This window comes from Artibeus jamaicensis, unplaced genomic scaffold (genome assembly GCF_021234435.1).
Source record: "Artibeus jamaicensis isolate MK-2021 breed Jamaican fruit bat unplaced genomic scaffold, CSHL_Jam_final contig_233, whole genome shotgun sequence".
NCBI lineage: Eukaryota > Metazoa > Chordata > Mammalia > Chiroptera > Phyllostomidae > Artibeus > Artibeus jamaicensis.
In genome coordinates this window covers 20,849,629-20,866,982 of record NW_026521486.1, presented here as the reverse complement: position 1 = coordinate 20,866,982, position 17,354 = coordinate 20,849,629, and the positions used below count along the sequence as shown (strand labels likewise).

At 43.8% G+C, this 17,354-nt stretch overlaps 1 protein-coding gene across 1 annotated transcript in view; it reads left to right on the top strand.

The window, feature by feature from the left end:
• Positions 1 to 17,354, top strand: part of ANO2 (anoctamin 2) — a 318,842-nt gene that overhangs the window by 70,872 nt on the left and 230,616 nt on the right. Inside the window, exon 4 of the mRNA XM_053662202.1 lies at positions 5,782 to 5,880. Coding sequence (XP_053518177.1) covers positions 5,782 to 5,880 — 99 coding nt within the window. The remainder of the gene's footprint in view (positions 1 to 5,781; positions 5,881 to 17,354) is intronic.

The following is a 17,354-nucleotide window of genomic DNA, read 5'->3' as shown; positions in this document are numbered from 1 at the left end:
CTTTGCCTCTTTGTGAACTCAGTTTTCTGTTGGTTTACTTAGTGGCAGGCAGGTCTAGGAAACAAACTGATAACACCACTTAAAAGAGACTGAGAAAGACGAAGAGTCAGGTTATGATTGAAGAGTATTTATTTCTTTTGATGAGAGTACTCACACTCTCTTCTTGGGTGCCTTCTTCTTGATACCTAGGGATTGGAGGAATGGAATTTGTAGGTTTTAATGAAAATGAAAGACACTGAAAGAAGTCGTATAGTGTTTGTTGGGCATTTCGGCTGAGCCGGAGAAATTTTCCTGCCCGGTCATATATCTCACATTTCTTGCCACTGAACTAGTTGCATCCCTCAGGTGGGCATGCTTGGCTCTCCTAGAGAAATCTTTGTGTGCTGGTTCTCCTTTTTCTGATGATCAGAACCAAATTGTATGTCACGACTTGTTTTACATGGACTTAAATTTTAGTTGCTTGATGGGATTTTGGAGCCCCCATGATGATGCAGGCATTCCAGGGGTCCAGAGACCTGAAGGTCTTCAATCCAATGTGGGTACTTGGCTTTTCACAGGAAAGAATTAAAAGATGAGCCAGCATAGAGTTTCAAGTGAAAGAGAATTTATTAGTGAAGCAGTGAGATAGAGAGATAGTGGCTGTTCCACAGGCAGAGCTGCCCTTCCCTAGTGGGATTTACCTTTTTTTAATTGAGGCTCTTTTAATTGAGTGTAGGGCATTCAATAAGGGGGAGAAATATTTGGGATTTATCCCGGAAAGGGATGGAGATATTTTGGAATAGCCCCATCAGCCATTTTGTGTCCTTATAAGGGCTTTCTGTTTCTGATTATGGCAGTGTGGGGTATGCTAATGTATTACAATGAGTGCATAATGAGGCTAGGGGTCACCACGTGGTGAAATGAGTTGTCATATTGGATAGAGCTGGTCTTCCACCAGTTCTAAGCCATAAATCTGTTGGGGGTTGCTCTAAGTGTCACCATGATAGTCCTTGTAGCCCTTACAGGTTGCAGCTGTTTTGCCACACACCCTATCACTTCGATTACTTATTTATAAAATCTATTTTAAGGATGAGTTATATGCTCTGATGACTGATCTTTTCTACTTTGTTATATTTGTGTTGGGTTCAGAAAATGTTTTCTGATTTTGTTTACAAATCCTGAAGATGTTTTGAACTTGTGAATTCCTTTAGGGTCCATGAGACATTTTGAAAATGGGGGTGGGGGATGTGTGAACAAGGTGAAGGGGAATATAGTCAATAATATTGTCATAAGTCTTCAGGGTGACAGTTAATTACTAGACTTGGTAGGGTGATCACATTGTAAGGTATGTCAAATCACTATATTGTGCACCTGAAACTAGTATAATATTGTACATCAATTAGATTTTAAAAATTGGGGAAATGACCCCTCCAACAAACAAATAAACAAACAAAAAAACCAACCCCCCCAAAAAAGTTCAAGGCAGTAAACCAGGATTACTTATCCACAATTTTAATCTAACAGAAATTGTTTTTCTCTAAGTCTTTTCTGTCAATTGCAACAATTTAAGGAGGACCTACTGTGTGTCCAGTGCTGTACTGGATGCTTGAGGAACACAAAAGAAGTTTCAGATAAAGTCCCTGTAAGAAATAGTCATTTTAGTCAGTAATGGCTGACATCTATTGAATGGTCCGCATTCCAGGCCGTATAATATAGACCTCACGTACTTTACCTCCAGTCCTCGTGACAGTCCTGAGGTCTGTCTCATCTTCCTGATTCTGATAAAAAAACAGACATTCTTGGTTAAGCAACTTGCCCAATGCCCCATGGCTATAAAATCCAGGATTCAGATCTTACTCTGTTTGAATCTGAAGCCCACTCTTTCTACCCTGTACTGTGCCTCAAAGATCCAGATACAGGGCAGAATGGAAGTCTGTTGGGCCTAGAGAACAAGGAACTTTTCTTCCTTTTTCTCTTTCTGCTTCTTTTTTTCCTTCTTCTTGTTATTTTTTAGCTCAATCTCTGTTAACTCCTAATGTTAGATTCTTGGGTTAGTGAAAAGGGCGTCTGCATTTGCTGATGATTCTATTCAAGAATTTTTGTTTTTTCTTCAGGAAACATAGCCAGTCACACCAGCTAATATTTCACATTAGCTCTCAAGTTTTTCTTTTTAGGAGAAAGTAAAAATGTTTCATGGCCTAAAAGGAACACGGTGACTAGATGTTAGTACCACAAAACTGTACTCTAGGTTTTATTTTCACTTGAAACTATTTCTGTTTGAGGAGAATGGAGAGGAAGCCTGCTTTGCTAGAGGCAGTTAATGCCCCCACATTGGGAACGATGTTGCATTAGTATAAGGTTGGGCTGCAAATGATAAAGCCTCTTAAATTCACAATGGCTAACTAACTAAGATAGAACTTTATATTCCACATAAAAATCCAGAAGACAGCCCAGGGCTGCTGTGACAGTTCATAGAATCAGGACTCTTGATACTTTCCTATTCCTGACCTTGATTTTGATCTCCATGTGCTAAGATGCTTATATCCAAGGGTCACAAAGAAGATGAACGGGCAAAAGCCATCTACTTGCTGTCTCTGAAGAGGGTGGCCAGAAAGTGCTTTACATCACTTTCCCTTACACCATATTTGTCAAAAATTAGTGTTATGGTTACACCTAACTACAAGGGAGATAAAGTCTCAATTCTAGATGCCATGTGCTTATTTCACAAATCAAGAAAACGAGGATGACTGTCAGGGGACAGCTAGCATTCTGCCACCAAGGCCGTGGGATGTGACCCTGGCCCTTCCAGTCCTGTCTCAAACTTTGAACATCTGCAGCCACTTAATGGACATTTGGTACACACTTGAGCCACTAATTCTACATAAAATTTTTAAAAACTTCACCACAAATTAAAAATAAAGACAAAGCAAAATATATTAAAATTAATAATAGTGTTGATTTTATCTTAGTGAGAGGGATGGCACTATTTGCAATCTTTCACCAAAAACTTTGTTTCTTGGGCCATAATGAAAAGCTGGGCTGCAGGTCAGTTTTAGAGATGTCTTTTTATTTACTTCTTATTTTCACTAAATTAGAAAATCATAAATTACAGTTGGAAGTGGCAGAAAGTGATCGATGACTCTGTGTAGTGGTTCTGGATATTGCAACCATAGATCGACAGAGTAGTTGGGAGATTTCTTGCTGAAAGCCACTTCCAGTGTTTTGCCACAACTCTGTCCACCTGGTGGCTGAAAGGTTATTTCATCTTAGGGCTGCCTTGTAGATTCTTTATCCATGCTTCGATTCAATTTTAGTCAAAAAAGCATGCCTTTATGTCCTGTTTCAGTCCTTGGATGTGGTTTTCAACTGTGCTCGCTAGCGGGTCCCACCTGTCTTTGATGAGAGGAGGAAATCATCAGATAGAGCATTGCCGGCCGGGATTAGAATACTTTTTATTTTGTCGCACTGTGTAACTGTGGACAAGTTGTTTACGTATTTCCTGCCTCAATTTCCTCAGCTATAAATAGAGGTGGTGACAGTCCCTGCTTCACAGCATGGCTGTGACTGTTCTGTGCTCTAAAACACACAACCTCCCGAATCTGTCCTGACACATGATACACACTCAGTAAATAAGCACCATGGTTATTGTCATTCTTTTCAGGTATTTGTAAACTCTAGACTGTCCCCAACTTTCATATCATAGTTCAATATTCTTACAAAATCCTGACTTCTTTTTTATTCTTTTCCCTTATAAATCATCAATTCTTTTATTCCCAAAGAAGGGGTAGGTTCTGGATGTTTGAATTACTGAATATGTTGTAGAGCCACCATTCAAAATCACAGAAGTAGCCCTGGCTAGTGTGGCTCAGTGGATTGAGCACAGGCCTGCAAACCAAAGTGTTGCCAGTTTGATTCCCAGTCAGAGCACACGCCTGTGCTGTGGGCCAGGTCCACAGTAGGGGGTGCTCAAGAGATGACCACACATTGATGTTTCTCTCCCTCTCTTCCTTATTCCCCTTCCCCTCTCTCTAAAAATAAATAAATAAAATCTTTAAAAAATCATAGGAGTAGTCTTCATTTACATTATGAGCATTATAAAGTGCCTTTTTAATTTTATTCCTCATTTCAAAAACATATGTGAGCACCATTATAGTCAGTGGAGAAAACTGTCTTGTCACTTAATTCTCCACCTGGCACACTGGAGAGGCAGACAGATGGTCGGAGGCTGTGTGTGGATGGCTTCCACTATTATCTTCAGCACCGAACCAAGACCGGAGGGTGAGTGGCTGACCACCGACTGGTCTCTGTGAATGAAGTTGGGGGATGATTTTCAAAAGGAACACTGATTTTCTGTGGACAGTGACATCTTTGCTGAACACAGAGTTGGTGCTTTCCCAGTGCTGGTCTCTGTGCATCCTGCTTCATGAAATACACAGTAATTTAATGAAAGCCTCCTCTCCTCCTGTAGCATGGGTTCTCGGGGGGTAAGTGGAACGAGAAGCTGCAAGTCTGTCTCTACAGGACGCTTTTGCTATGTCTCCTCTTCCCACTCTGCCCCTCAGAGGCCGTACCCCAGCGGCATGTTGGCCGGCGCACCGGGGCCTTCCCGCTGTGGTGCACAGCTTTGAGGCAGTTTCCCACAGTCATGTGGTGAAGGAACTTTGCTAGCATTGTGTTCTACTGTCTCTGGGGCCAGTGTTCATGATGAACTTCTCAGGCAGTTTTAGACACTTCCCACAAGCGCTAGGGCTTTTCTCTATTTTTCCTAGTTATTCTGATCTCTTTCATTCTTTATGGGCAAAATTAGTTAAATTATTATCAGAAAGCATTTTTTCCTGTGTGTTCTTGTTCTGGAAAAAAAATTGAGGTTTTATTTGAAGGTGAGTAGCAACTGATGGCTTCACGTCGTAATCTGACCAGTTTTTATAAAAGACACTGCAGTCAGGGCCAGGTGGATCGTTGAGTCATGAAGACCTGAGTTTCAGCCCTGACTGGTGTGGCTCAGTTGGTTGGGCTTCATCCCACAAAGCGAAAGATCGCTGGTTGGATTCCTGGTAGGGGCACGTAGGAGAGGCAACAGATTGATGTTTCTCTCCTTCTCTTCCTCCCTCCCTCCCCTTCTCTCTAAGAATAAATAAGAACTTAAAAAAAAGACCTAATTTTCACATACCCATCACTGCATTTCCTTTCTTTACTTTCCGTGTTTGCGTGAAGTCAGCATACAGAATCACTTGATCTGTAACACGCTTGTACATTCACATTCCATATGCACACTGGAGCCCTGTTCATGCTGTATGTTCATGTTAGTATTTGGAGTCACACTATTTACATTATTATTTATATGATTACTGTTAGGGTTAGGTGACCCACTTTTGTGATTTGGGGCTACGGCCAAGCACAGCAGTGGAACAAAAATATAAACTTAACAACAGTGAAAATGTGTGAATGGAGACAAATGGCAGCTGGCAGAGGTAAAGCAGATAACAGCTGTAAAGAGTTAACAGGATTTTTATGAAAATCATAATTGCTCACATTTCAAATCTGTGAACACAGTGGTTTTAACTTCCTCCCGAAGCCACCAAACCCCAGGAACCGCACTCTGGGGACACTACCCTGTGCGTTTTGATGAGGATGTTTCTGGGCGGGGTGTGGGTAGGCGGAGACTGGTCCCTGGTAAAGTCTAAAGAGAACAAACCCCAGAACGTGGAGAAACACCAGCTTGGGGCTTCTGGTTTGGGGAGCCAGAAATTTAAGGTATGTTCTTACAAGCGTTTCTATTTCTTCTTCCTTTGTACATTACAGAGTAAAAGCCAAGGATCCGTCTTTGTCCGGATACACGCCCCGTGGCAGGTGCTGGCCAGAGAGGCTGAGTTCTTGAAGATCAAAGTTCCCACCAAGAAAGTATGAATATGTTCCTTCTGGGTTTGGGGGCCTCTTGAGGGCTGGATATATGTGAATAATTTGGGAACAGGGTGAGGCGGGACATGGGTTTTGTGAAGTTGAAGTCACACTTACCTCCCCAGGGACCCCAAGTGCGGGGCAATGATGTGGGTCGGGGAGCAGGAGTTAGGGTGGGGCGAGGCCTGGGTTTGGAAACCCTCTCACCTCAGAGCTCCACCTGGGTGTGCTCCACGCAAAGCCAAACGTGGCGCTGATTCAGCTTCTTGATTTCCCCACTGTTCCTTCTTTCCCCCTCTCCTTGGGGTCCCAACACTGCCAGGCATTTTTTTTTAAAACAGTGAATGGAGTGATAAGAGCAGGCAGCCATGCTGATTGGGTCAGCGGCAACCTTGCTGTGAATGTTCTTGTTCTGACTCTGCCACTAAGTACTGTGTTTAGTGGGTTTCGCCTGCCCTGTCTGTAAAATAGAACTCTCCTAATCAGAAGAGTTAATCAAAATTATTTGGGATTATTTTCAAAATGTTCATACCAGTGTCCCACCTTGGGGGTTTGATTTTTTTGGGGCGGGGTGGGGAATGAGATTCCGGCATTAGTATTGTGAAGAAAATCCCTGGGAGGCTGTGACCCATATCTGGGTTGAGAGCCACACAGTTTAGGTGGTTTGCGGCATCCTTTTCTGCAGATATAATCTGTGCGTAATTTAAAAACCTTCCCAGGGAATTCCTAGGTGAGGGTCTTCTAGTAAAACAAAATCCAGAAAACACCTTCAGAAAGAAAACAAGGCTGTAGATTCACCATTCTCTTTCTACCTATTAGGCGTTTTAGGGAATAAGTGTGGAGGTTGGCTTTGGCCGTCTGAGATGTCTCTAGGAAGGGGTCTGGGCCAGATGATAATCTAGTTTAGCTTTTGAGGTTAACCATGAGTGACTGTGGTGACCTCTCTCTTTCTCTCTCTCTCTCTCTCTGCTTCTTTGTCTCTGTCTCCTTGTCATACAAAGTGCCCCCCCATCCATACTGTCATTTCACGAGTGGTGATCATCATCATTCTAACAACCACAGTTTCCACCCTCCCCATCAATGACAGAGCTCCATTTTTGTTACTTTCTGTACCACTGTGTCACCTGCCTTCTTCACCATCTTCACTACCATTAGTATCCTTACAGTCAGCAACACCATAAATCCCTTCCTCAAGGAGGATAAAGTCTGGGGTTCTGTGTTTTACAAGGTTCATTAAGATAGATACTACCTCCATGGCAGGTGGACACAAGACTATTAAACAATGAACAAACACAGACGTGGATATTCGCCACAAACTAATAAAATGTTTTGAGGTCACGTGTCAGTGTTTAGGTTTCATAAGGACCACACTGATCTTTTCTCCCTGGATTGTACTGCTCTGTTTTGTTTCCTAGTGTTAAACCTTTCACTCCCGCCACTGCTCTCCTCAAATGCAATGTGTTGTCTTTTTTCTGGATATTTGCTCCCGCTCCACTGATGTTCTCCCAGTCTGCTGGCAACCTGACCCACGCCTTAGCCTTGGACCCATGCTTCTGCTTTTCTCCAGTGGTGTCCTAACTCGGCCAACCCTTTGTTTCTCTTTCTTCTATCTACCTTCTAACTTCAGTATGTATATTTCTTCTCCTTTCTCTAATTTATCTGAATATCTAATGTTCTATTAATCTCATTGTATGTATATCTTACTTCCTATGTTTTTATCTTTGCTGGCTGGTCCATGGAAAGAAGGTGAGCAAAACTCTAACGCCCATCTGACTGCGTCGGTCCCCCAGAATGATGCCGTTAATAGGAAACCTAGGGACACAGAAGTGCGTCCTTCTTCTACTCACCCCCCTGTCTTTCCTATCTTTCTTTTACTCCTGTGCTTTTTCTTCCCTTCTTCCCTCTCCCTTCCGCCTCTCTCCTGATGCCTCCTCCTTGCCTTCCTCTTTGTTCTTTGAACGCCCTTCCACACCTCTTGTTTCTCTACCACTTCCTTCTTTTCTTCATTCCCAGACTCAGTCCCCAAGTAGTGCCTGTCTCTGGTCCCTCTGGTCTCTGCTTGTCCTTTCACAAGCTCATACCTTTGAGAGCTTATCACTCTCAGAGTTTATATGCCCCCAAACACTTATCCTACTGGAACTTACCACCTATAGTTTAGGTGGTACCTGCTTTGAATTTGTAGATGAGGCGATTAAAGCAAGGACACATTATAATACAGCTACCTTGGAGTTTCCCTCCATTTAATTTATTTTTTTGCATTTTTTTTATGCTTCAAATATGTTTGACACATAGCCTTGTGTAAATTCAAGGTATAGAGTGTGTTAATTTGATACATTCATCTATTGTAATATGATTGCCATTGTAGCAATAATTAGCACCCCTATCACATTACATAATTATTTTTTCTTTCTAGTTGTTGGAATAATTAATTTCTAGCCTCTTAGCGAGTTCGATGTTTATAATACAGTATTATTGTACATTCTACATGCGCTCTACTGTGTATTGGATCCCTAGGGTTTATTTAATACTTGTTGCAAGTTTTACCCTCGGACAACATCTGTCCTATGCCCTTCCTTCTATTCCCTGGCAAACAAGTTTTACTGTCTGTCTCTACAAAGTTTAGATTTTTAGATTCCACACATAAGTGGTACTATACAGTCCTTCCTCTGACTTACTTCACTTAGTGTTGTGCTCAAGTTTCACCCATGTCGTCGCAGATGGCAGGACGCCCTTCTTTCTTGTGGATGAACAATATTTCGTCCTGAATATACCACATCTTCTTTATCTAGTCTTATGTTATGGGCACTTAGGTTTTTCCCGCTCCTCCTTCCTATTTATTTTGGAGGCGTAGCGTGGTAGGGGCTTCACTAGACAATTCCCAGAAGATCAGACTTTCAGCCTTGATTCTGCACTTAATTGTTGTCTGATGTGGGGATGTCACTTCATCTTTTAGAGCTTCAGTTTTCTCATCTGTGATATGGGCATACCTGCTCTATTTTTTTCAGGAGGTTGTTGTAGGAATCTAATTCTTAACCAGTACTATGGAAATACAGGAGTTCATTATTGTGTCTGTGTTCCCAAATCTTTTTAGGCATATTCTAGTCCCCCCAATCCATTTCCCTGCTGACCCCAACAGGCAGCCAACCCTGGTGGAAATCTCACAGTAGGAGAGTCTTTGGAGAGACACTAAAGGGCACAGAAATAATCCACGCTCTCCGAGACCTAGAGTCAAAGGCACTACAGGAAGCACGCACGTGCCCAGACATCAAGACACTAACTAAATGTTGTGCCAAATAGCAACTTGTTAGCACAGAACAGACTCTGCTTGTAAATATGGTGGGCCAGGGAGTCAGGAGGATGAAGCCAGTTGGCGGCTCCTACCATACTCCAGGTGTAACAGAAAGAACTCTTCCCCAAGGTTTCTGGGCCCAGACTTGACACAGGTGAACAGTTCTGACATCCTTCTGTGGATTCAGTCACATGACCCAGATCTTCTTTATATACATAGAATAGCAGTGGCTTGTCATTGACCTCACAGTGGGTGTCATATTCAGGAAACATAACTTGGTATGCTGGGTAGGATGCATATGTTTTTAAAAGTTAATCTGAGACCTGATCCCAGGCTGGGGATGGGGGTCAGAACTAGTCCCTGAGATGAGAAAGGAGCATGGGATGGAAAATGAGATAGGGAAGTCTGTGTAGGGCAAGGGCTGGGTCTAGGGGCATTTTTGTCCTTTTTAAACGGGTCTGGGAAGTGACTACAATGAGAATAAACTATGTTTGCAGAAAACCACATCCTGGCAGCAGAGGGAACATAGAGGAAGACTGAGGCATGGTATGGGGCTATTGAAGCATCCTCCAGGCCCGTGGAAGCTTGTATTATAACTCAGTGGGCTCTGGAGAGATCAGGAAGATGGGGGGGGAAATCATGAAATCAAGATCTCAAACCTGGACAAATCCATCGTAATGCGTCCAGGGACTCAGAGTCCTGAGCACGGATATTAACTGGGAGGGGGAACCTTGGAAGGAAGCATTTGTTTTCCAAAAACAACAACAGAAGAGCCAGCATTTGTGAGGGACATTCATCCATGCACAGGAAGAGGGTGGGAAGGCCTGGCCTTTGGCCCCGAGCAGCCTGGGAAGGGCTGAAATGGCTGCTTTCTCACCTCTGCTCATTACCAAGGTGGCCTTTCTAGATTGTGCTCAGCATCTATGTTTATTTCTCATTCATTTCATATATATGAGTGAATACCCACCTTTCTCGCCTCTTACCATTCTCTTATTCTCCAAGTGCTGCCTGCAGCAGAGACAGGGCCAGGAATGGTTGAGGGGGAGATAACCAAGTCCATCTTTATCAACGAAACCATACAAATCCAGCCAGAGTCCACTACATGTCTGGGATGGGTGAAAATCACTTTTTGTCCAATCTGTCAAAGCTTTTCTAGCTATTATGAATAGAGTGAGTAATATTGTAGGGGTCATGCATGCTGTGCCCAGGAGCCTGCGAGGACTTTAGCTTTTGGGTTCTTTCCATGCAAGTAGATGCTGTTAACTGCCAACAAGTCATACCTCTTTTTGGCAACTAGGCTCAGAGCTCTCCACATCTCTAAACCAGGAGTAATAAATGCCACTGAGATCTGTTGTTAGGAACAGTGATGATTTGTCTAGGATGCATAGAGGCACACACAACACAGGGTAAGTGCTATTGTTACTGTTGTTGGTATTGTTGTTCATATATCATGTGCTGGGCAACACAGCTGGCACCAGACTGGGGCTGCTCCTTCCTGCCATTTCCTCTCACAGCCAACATCTGTACTGTTTGTGGGGGGAGGGACAGGCCCAGTCCCTTACATCAGCAAGGCAGCCAGAAGCCCAGACACGGAATCAGTGGAGGCGGGAGCAGATGGCCTTTGCACTATGTGCCGGGGGATTTCTCCTTCCTACAGTGCGGGTCCTTAGGGCGTCTGTAAACATAATGGCTCCGTGTGCGAGGTCTGCAGTGCCGTCACTGGGAAAGGCAGCAGGTGCCCCAGTACAGGAGGGACAACTCGAAGGCGCCCATTTCAAAGCACAGGCAGCAGGTGTGACCGGTGGAGACCTTGAGTCCTGCTCCTGGCTCTGCCCCCATGAATTTAGGGTTGATTTGTATCTTAGCCTATTTCCCAAAACAGGACTGGAGATGGATTGCAATCAAAAGCATAAATACAAATGGATTACTTAAAAAGACACATAAAAAAAGAATTATGTAACTGAGGAGGAAGTAGGAAAGTGTAGGGAAATAATGGAAGCTGAAATAAAAAGCAAGGGTGATTAAAGCAAGTGAGTCAGATTTCATTCTGAGTTTCCCGGTATCAAGGCGGAAAGGGCTGTGGCTCACATAGACTATAGAAATGGCATCTGTTTTGTCAGAGGAGGCACATTTTTCCTGTTGTTAGAGCATAATTGTTATATAAAAGACATGAATAATACAGGGACATATTTTCAGTAATGAGTTCATGTAAGTTGCTGGGATGTTCTTTGTATAACCATTTTTTAATTGATTCTGGGTACAAACTAAGGGTGTAATGTTGAACTGTATTTCAGAGAGAGAACCATTTTTTAATTGATTCTGGGTACAAACTAAGGGTGTAATGTTGAACTGTATTTCAGAGAGAGGTGTACTACAAAATAACACAGGCAAATTTCTGATGTGCTAACTTAATTCAAAGGTAAAGATTGGACCAGAAATACCAATCATACCTCAACTCTCTGCTTGCACTCCATGTTTTGAAATATTTCAATCTACTAACTTTCATATATTAAGCAATAATTTATCTTCTCTTTTTCATTAACTGAGACCACATATAACTGCCACTGGTCAATGTGAGAAAATTGGTGTCACCTTGCTGAACTAATTTAATTCCAGTTAAAAAGCAAAGAAACTTGACACTTACTGTCCTGAATGGCTCCTTAGGAGGGAAATATGAATTCCCTTAAGTTTTGTCAATTATTGGAATTCATTCTCAGATGTGTATTTCTGTCTCTGGAGATTCTGATTTGATAACTGTGGTTTTTGCACAAGTTCAACAGGAAAAGCCTCCGCGTGTGTGGTGCCCACCCACTTCAGGGACCTGGTCCGGGTCGGAGGCTTGTGTTAGTCAGGGGTCTCCAGAGAAACTGAACCAGCAGGATGTGCGCACGTGTGTATTAAATATGTCTGTGATAAGGAATTGGCCCGAGTGACTTGGAAGGCTGAGAAGTCTCAAGGTTTGCAGTCGCCAATCCGGGAGAGCCAGTGGCGAAAGCTCCAGCCCACATGCTGGCAGGCTCGAGGACCAGGAAGAGCCAGCGTTTCAGTGTGAGCCCAAAGGCAGGAAAAGATCCGTATCCGAGTTCAGCGGGCAGTCAGGAGGGGCCCCTTTTATTAGTGGGAGGGTCAGTCTTTTTGTTCCATTTAGGCATTCAACTGATTGGGTGAGGCCCACCACATAGGGGAGGGCAATCTGCTTTACTCAGCCTACTCATTCAAATGTTCATCTTATCCAAAACCCCCTCACAGACGCACCCAGAATACATGGGCACCCCATGTCCCAGTCAAGTTGAGACATGAAATTAACCATTGCAAGACCTGTACTTTTAAGACCCATGATCCTTTTGGTGGTAAGTTGAATGGTAGCATCTAAAAATGTATGTCCAAACCCCAACCCTGGGACTAGGGAATGTGATCTTATGGATCATTGGAAAGGAGGTCTTTGCAAACATAATTAGCTAAGGATTTCAAGAAGAGGTCATCTTGGACTTAGGGTGTGCCCAAACCCGATGAATCTACCCTAAGAGAAATGTAGAAAGAGTTTTCAGACACACAAACACACAAGGGAGAATTCTCTGTGAACACAGAGGCCAAGATTGGTGTGAGATAGCTTCAGGCCAAGAAATGCCAGGGGCCCTCATAAGCTGGAAAGGGCAAGGAAGCTTTGATCCTTAGAGCTGTGGGAGGAAGCACAGCCCTGCCAACACCTCTGTTTTAGACCTGAGGCTTTCATGGCAGTGATAGAGTAAGTTTATGTTGTTTCAAGACCCCGCCCCCCCAGTTTGTGGTAATTGGTTATGGCAGCCCTAGGAAATGAATACATTTTTTCTCTGGGCAGAGAGCAAGAAACAGACAACTCAAGACCTGGGGCTCTGGTAGGCTTGCTGGCTTGCTCTGTATCCCAAGAATCTACTTTTCATCTTCCAAGGTTGCTTGAAATAGGCTTGTCGACTTCTTGATGCTGGGTTTGGGGGGTTGTCTACAGGAGTCTTTGTGCAGGCGTCCTCCTGTATGACCTTGGTGTGTCATATCTACTGCACGTTCTGTTCCTACTTTGATGAGATGGGAGAGTCTTGGGAAAGCTCACTTTCGCATGGATGGTGGAAAGACACTAGTGTGACGAAGAAAAGCTGCTTGTTTATCTCAACAGTTATTTTCTCATTTATGCTTCTGTTTCCAAAGATTATCGTTGGTTTGATTAAGGTAAAGCTTCTGCTTTAGTGAAGGTTATGTGTAAAAGAAGCATGTTAGCATATTTAAAGGTTGCCTGTATTTTATACTTTAAAGAGAAAGGTTTAAAACCACTCTCAACAATGTAAATCAAAACAAAATAAATACCTTAAATAAGGAAAAACTAGTGACCAAAGATGTAAGTTGATAAGTAGATAATTAAACTGTTTTAAAGACAGCTGATGCCTCCTGTGTGCCGTGCTCCTCGATAAGCATTATTTTGTTTTTTTATCCTTACAGTAACCAGGTGAGCTAGGTACTAGCCTTGTCCCATTTTGTAGATGAGGAAACTGAGGTTCAGAGAGGTTAATAAACTTACCTAAGGTCACACAGAAGGGATGAGATCCAGGACTCAAAGTCATTGCTTTTGGCTCCCAAGTAATGCTTCTACCAACCCACTTTACCTAAGAATCCGCAGCTAGGGCTAGAGGGAGCCGGGTCTGGAGCAGAATTTTTCAAAGCATAAACTGTAGAATGATAGTCTTTTGTTTTATCAAAAAAAAAACCCCATGATTCCATAATCCAACAAACTCTAGAAACTAATTATTACAGTTTACCTGACCAACTGAACATTCTGAAAAGCCTTGCAATAAAGAAAGTGGTTCAATTTCTTTCATCTTGTTCCCTGCTGAACACCGATATGTTACTAATGGGTATATTAGCAGGTATCCTGGGAACCAGTGGTCTGCAGAACATACTTGGGGAACCTACTAGATTAAGTTATCCTGGACTGGCAGAGGTAACACACTTAGATTTTTATTTTTTCAATGTCACCGAGTAGCTTGTTAAATTATTTAACAGTCCTGGATTATAGCTTTCTCAGCTGCAAAGTAAGGAGGTTAGAACCTGAATTCTCTGTAACGGCTTTAAAATGTTGTGGTTCACATGTAAGCCAAATGACAGTTTGAGAATGTGTTCATTCTCTCCCTGTTACTGATGTTAGCGGAGAGAGCTGGGGACAGAGAATCCTTGGGGTCGTTCACTGTGACTGCATTCAACTATCTGAGAGCAAAGAGGCCGCCCTCCTCACATCTTCGATGCTCTGTTTTAAACGAGGCAGTGAGTGTGCGCAGTCTGTGGATGCCCGCCGCTCACCTGGGCTGCCCTGGAACCGGAGGCTGGCCAGGAACCGGTTTCCTCCGAGCTCTCTTCACGGGCTGGACCGCTCTTCTCCAAAGTGTGCTTACTGCGGAGCCTGCATCAGGCTCCCTGATTTAGACTCTTGTCAAAAGCAGAATACTTTGCTCTTCCCAAGGGACTGGACCTTTTCAGATGCCTTAAATATCTGCCTCTGGTCCTCAAACGAACGATCTCCCCATCCTCCCTAGATAAACAGTAAACAGTAAAGACACTCATCCTTTGTGCCCTCCCCCCAGTCTCACTGTCCTTACATAGCCCCTCCTCTTTCCATTTGGCTGAGCTGAAGTCGCCTCTACTTACAGTCAGTAGTTTTCTTACCTGCTAGTTTTTATTTAACTGCTTTGGGCACTCTACTTTTGTGTCTCCAAATGTACCATAATCCCTCAAGAGCAGAAACTATAGTTTATGTTACTTGTGTGTTCCCTGTAAACTCTGGTACAGTGCTGCGTAACTAACAGACAGTAGATACGAGAGGGCCTGACCGATGGATGCCAAATAATTCCTGTTCCCCGCAGCCCTAGGATCTTGCGGCTGCAACCCTTGGCAGGATAGCAGGGATTTCAGCTCCACGCAAAAATTCACAAACGGGAGGGACACTCTTTTGCCTCCTCACCCTGACCAACTCCTCCTTTTATCAGGTGGCGATTTAGTGCTATTTTGATAGTTGAGTGAATTCTCCCTGGTGACCAGAAAGTAAAAAGCAGGAGAGATTCCATGAGTTTTATTAAGGACGGAGAACTTGCAGAGCCTGGGTCTTGGGCAGAGGGTCACTGTGCACTCAGCCTTCAGTGGCTTGCAGGACAGACTCCTTGTGTTGTTATCATCGATACTTTTTAAGCGAACCAGAATTCTTGCTGTTTCCACAAGGCTGGCTGTAGGTGGGGGCTTTCCCCTGTTGTCACTGCCTGTTCCCAAACATTTGTTTTTAATAGAGGCACAGCTGAGAGGATTTGGGTTTATATTTGATATATTATGGGCTTTTTGGTGCATACCCTTTGATTGCTATTTAAATCGGCTGGAAAGAGTGCAGAATACTTTGAATTTTTTCTTTTTTCTTTTTGTTTTCCGTAACTCTCCTCATCTTCAAGAAATCAGAAAAAATAATTGGCGCCACCTCAGTGCTGCAGTTTGAGTGCGGAACCCGAGTCGGCCCGCAGCCGCGTTCTGGACGCGCACACAGGCCTGGGGACACCACAGTGCAGCTGGGGGCCTGGGGCCACCATGGTGCAGCTGGGGGTGTCAGACTGTAGTGGCACTTTCGTCAACAGTGAAGCTGAAAATGTAATGGGAACTGAGTTTGATTTTTTTATTAGGTTCTTTTTAGACTCATGGTTAAAAATATTGAAATAGAAGTGGTGGTTTTCTTTTTAAAAGCCTCATTCATGTCTATTTACACTGGGGTAGCACAGGCCAGGCTGGGGCTCACTGGGACCCAGATACTGGACCCAGTGCTGGTGGGGCTGAGAACAAAGGGCAGTGGATAGGCTGACCATTGAATTCATCACCCAAGGCGGGTGGCTTTTGGGAGTGAAGAAAGATAACTATGCCAGGACACAGTGGTAAACCCAGAGTGTCCTGAGTGTCAGAGTGTCATGTCATGAGGGACACGTGGTCGCTCTCAATGGTTGCCCAGCTTGGCCATGGCCGCCCCGTGGGTGTATGGGAAAGGGCTAGCAGGCGGGGAGAGGCAGAGAAGCAGCCAGGGTCAGTCAGCTTCTGGCACTTGGGGTTCGTGGGCAGAGCTCTTCTTACCCAGTGAGAACTGGGTAAGGAGCTGTGCTGGCTCATAATGGCTCTCAGGATAGGATCGTTACATTTTCAGGAATGTTAGAAGCTGGCTCTTGGACCACTGATACCTTGAAATTGTGCGTGGTGGGCACACGGCAGTGCTGCCTACCTGGTTCTGCTCTCCATGGTTTCAGTTATCCATGGTCAACTACAGCCCCAAAATATTAAATGAAAAGTTCCGGAAATAGACAGTTCATAAGTTTTAAATTGCACATGGTTCTGGGTAGTGTGGTAAAATCTCATGCTGCCCTGCTCCATCCCACCCGGCACACAAACCGTCCCTTTGTCCTGTGTCTCCACACTGCATACAACTCCCTGCCCATCAATCACTTAGTCTTCTTGGTTACCAGTACTCTATTTTGTGTGTGTGTGTGTGTGTATGTGTGTGTGCATGTGTGAGAGAGACACACACATTCATATAACTTTTATTATATTGTTATAATTGTTCTGTTTTATTATTAGTTATTGTTGTTAATCTCTTACCATGACTAACTTACAAATTAAACTTAATCGTAAGTATGTTTAAGAAAAAGCAGAGTATACCTAGGGTTTGGTACTCTGTGTGGTTTCAGACATGCATTGGGGGACTTGGAACATATCATCTGTAGATAAAAGTGGGGGCTACTACGTTTACACCATAGAAATCAGCACATGTTACAAACTAGCAACCTTGACCATCCCCACCCAGAGAGCTTGGTAAGTGTTTCCCAGCACCTGATGGATGAGAGCACGGAGAAGGGGAGCTGAGCACAAAGGCCAGGTGGACCGTTGACAAGATCTGTCCCACGGCTGGAGCAAGGTCCAACCTGAGGGTGTTATGTGATTTCTGCCATGGGCATTAAAGGGCTATCAGTCAGAGAGGGGCCAGAAATGACTGTGTCTATGCCAGATACTGTATCTGCCTCCTCTGGTGTAGAAATTGATTTCCCACCACTCCCCGACTTGCTCACTCTGCTCCAGCTGCACTGGCCTCCTCTCTGTTCCTGCAAAATGCCGAGCATGTTTCCATCTCAGGGCCTTTTTGCTTGTC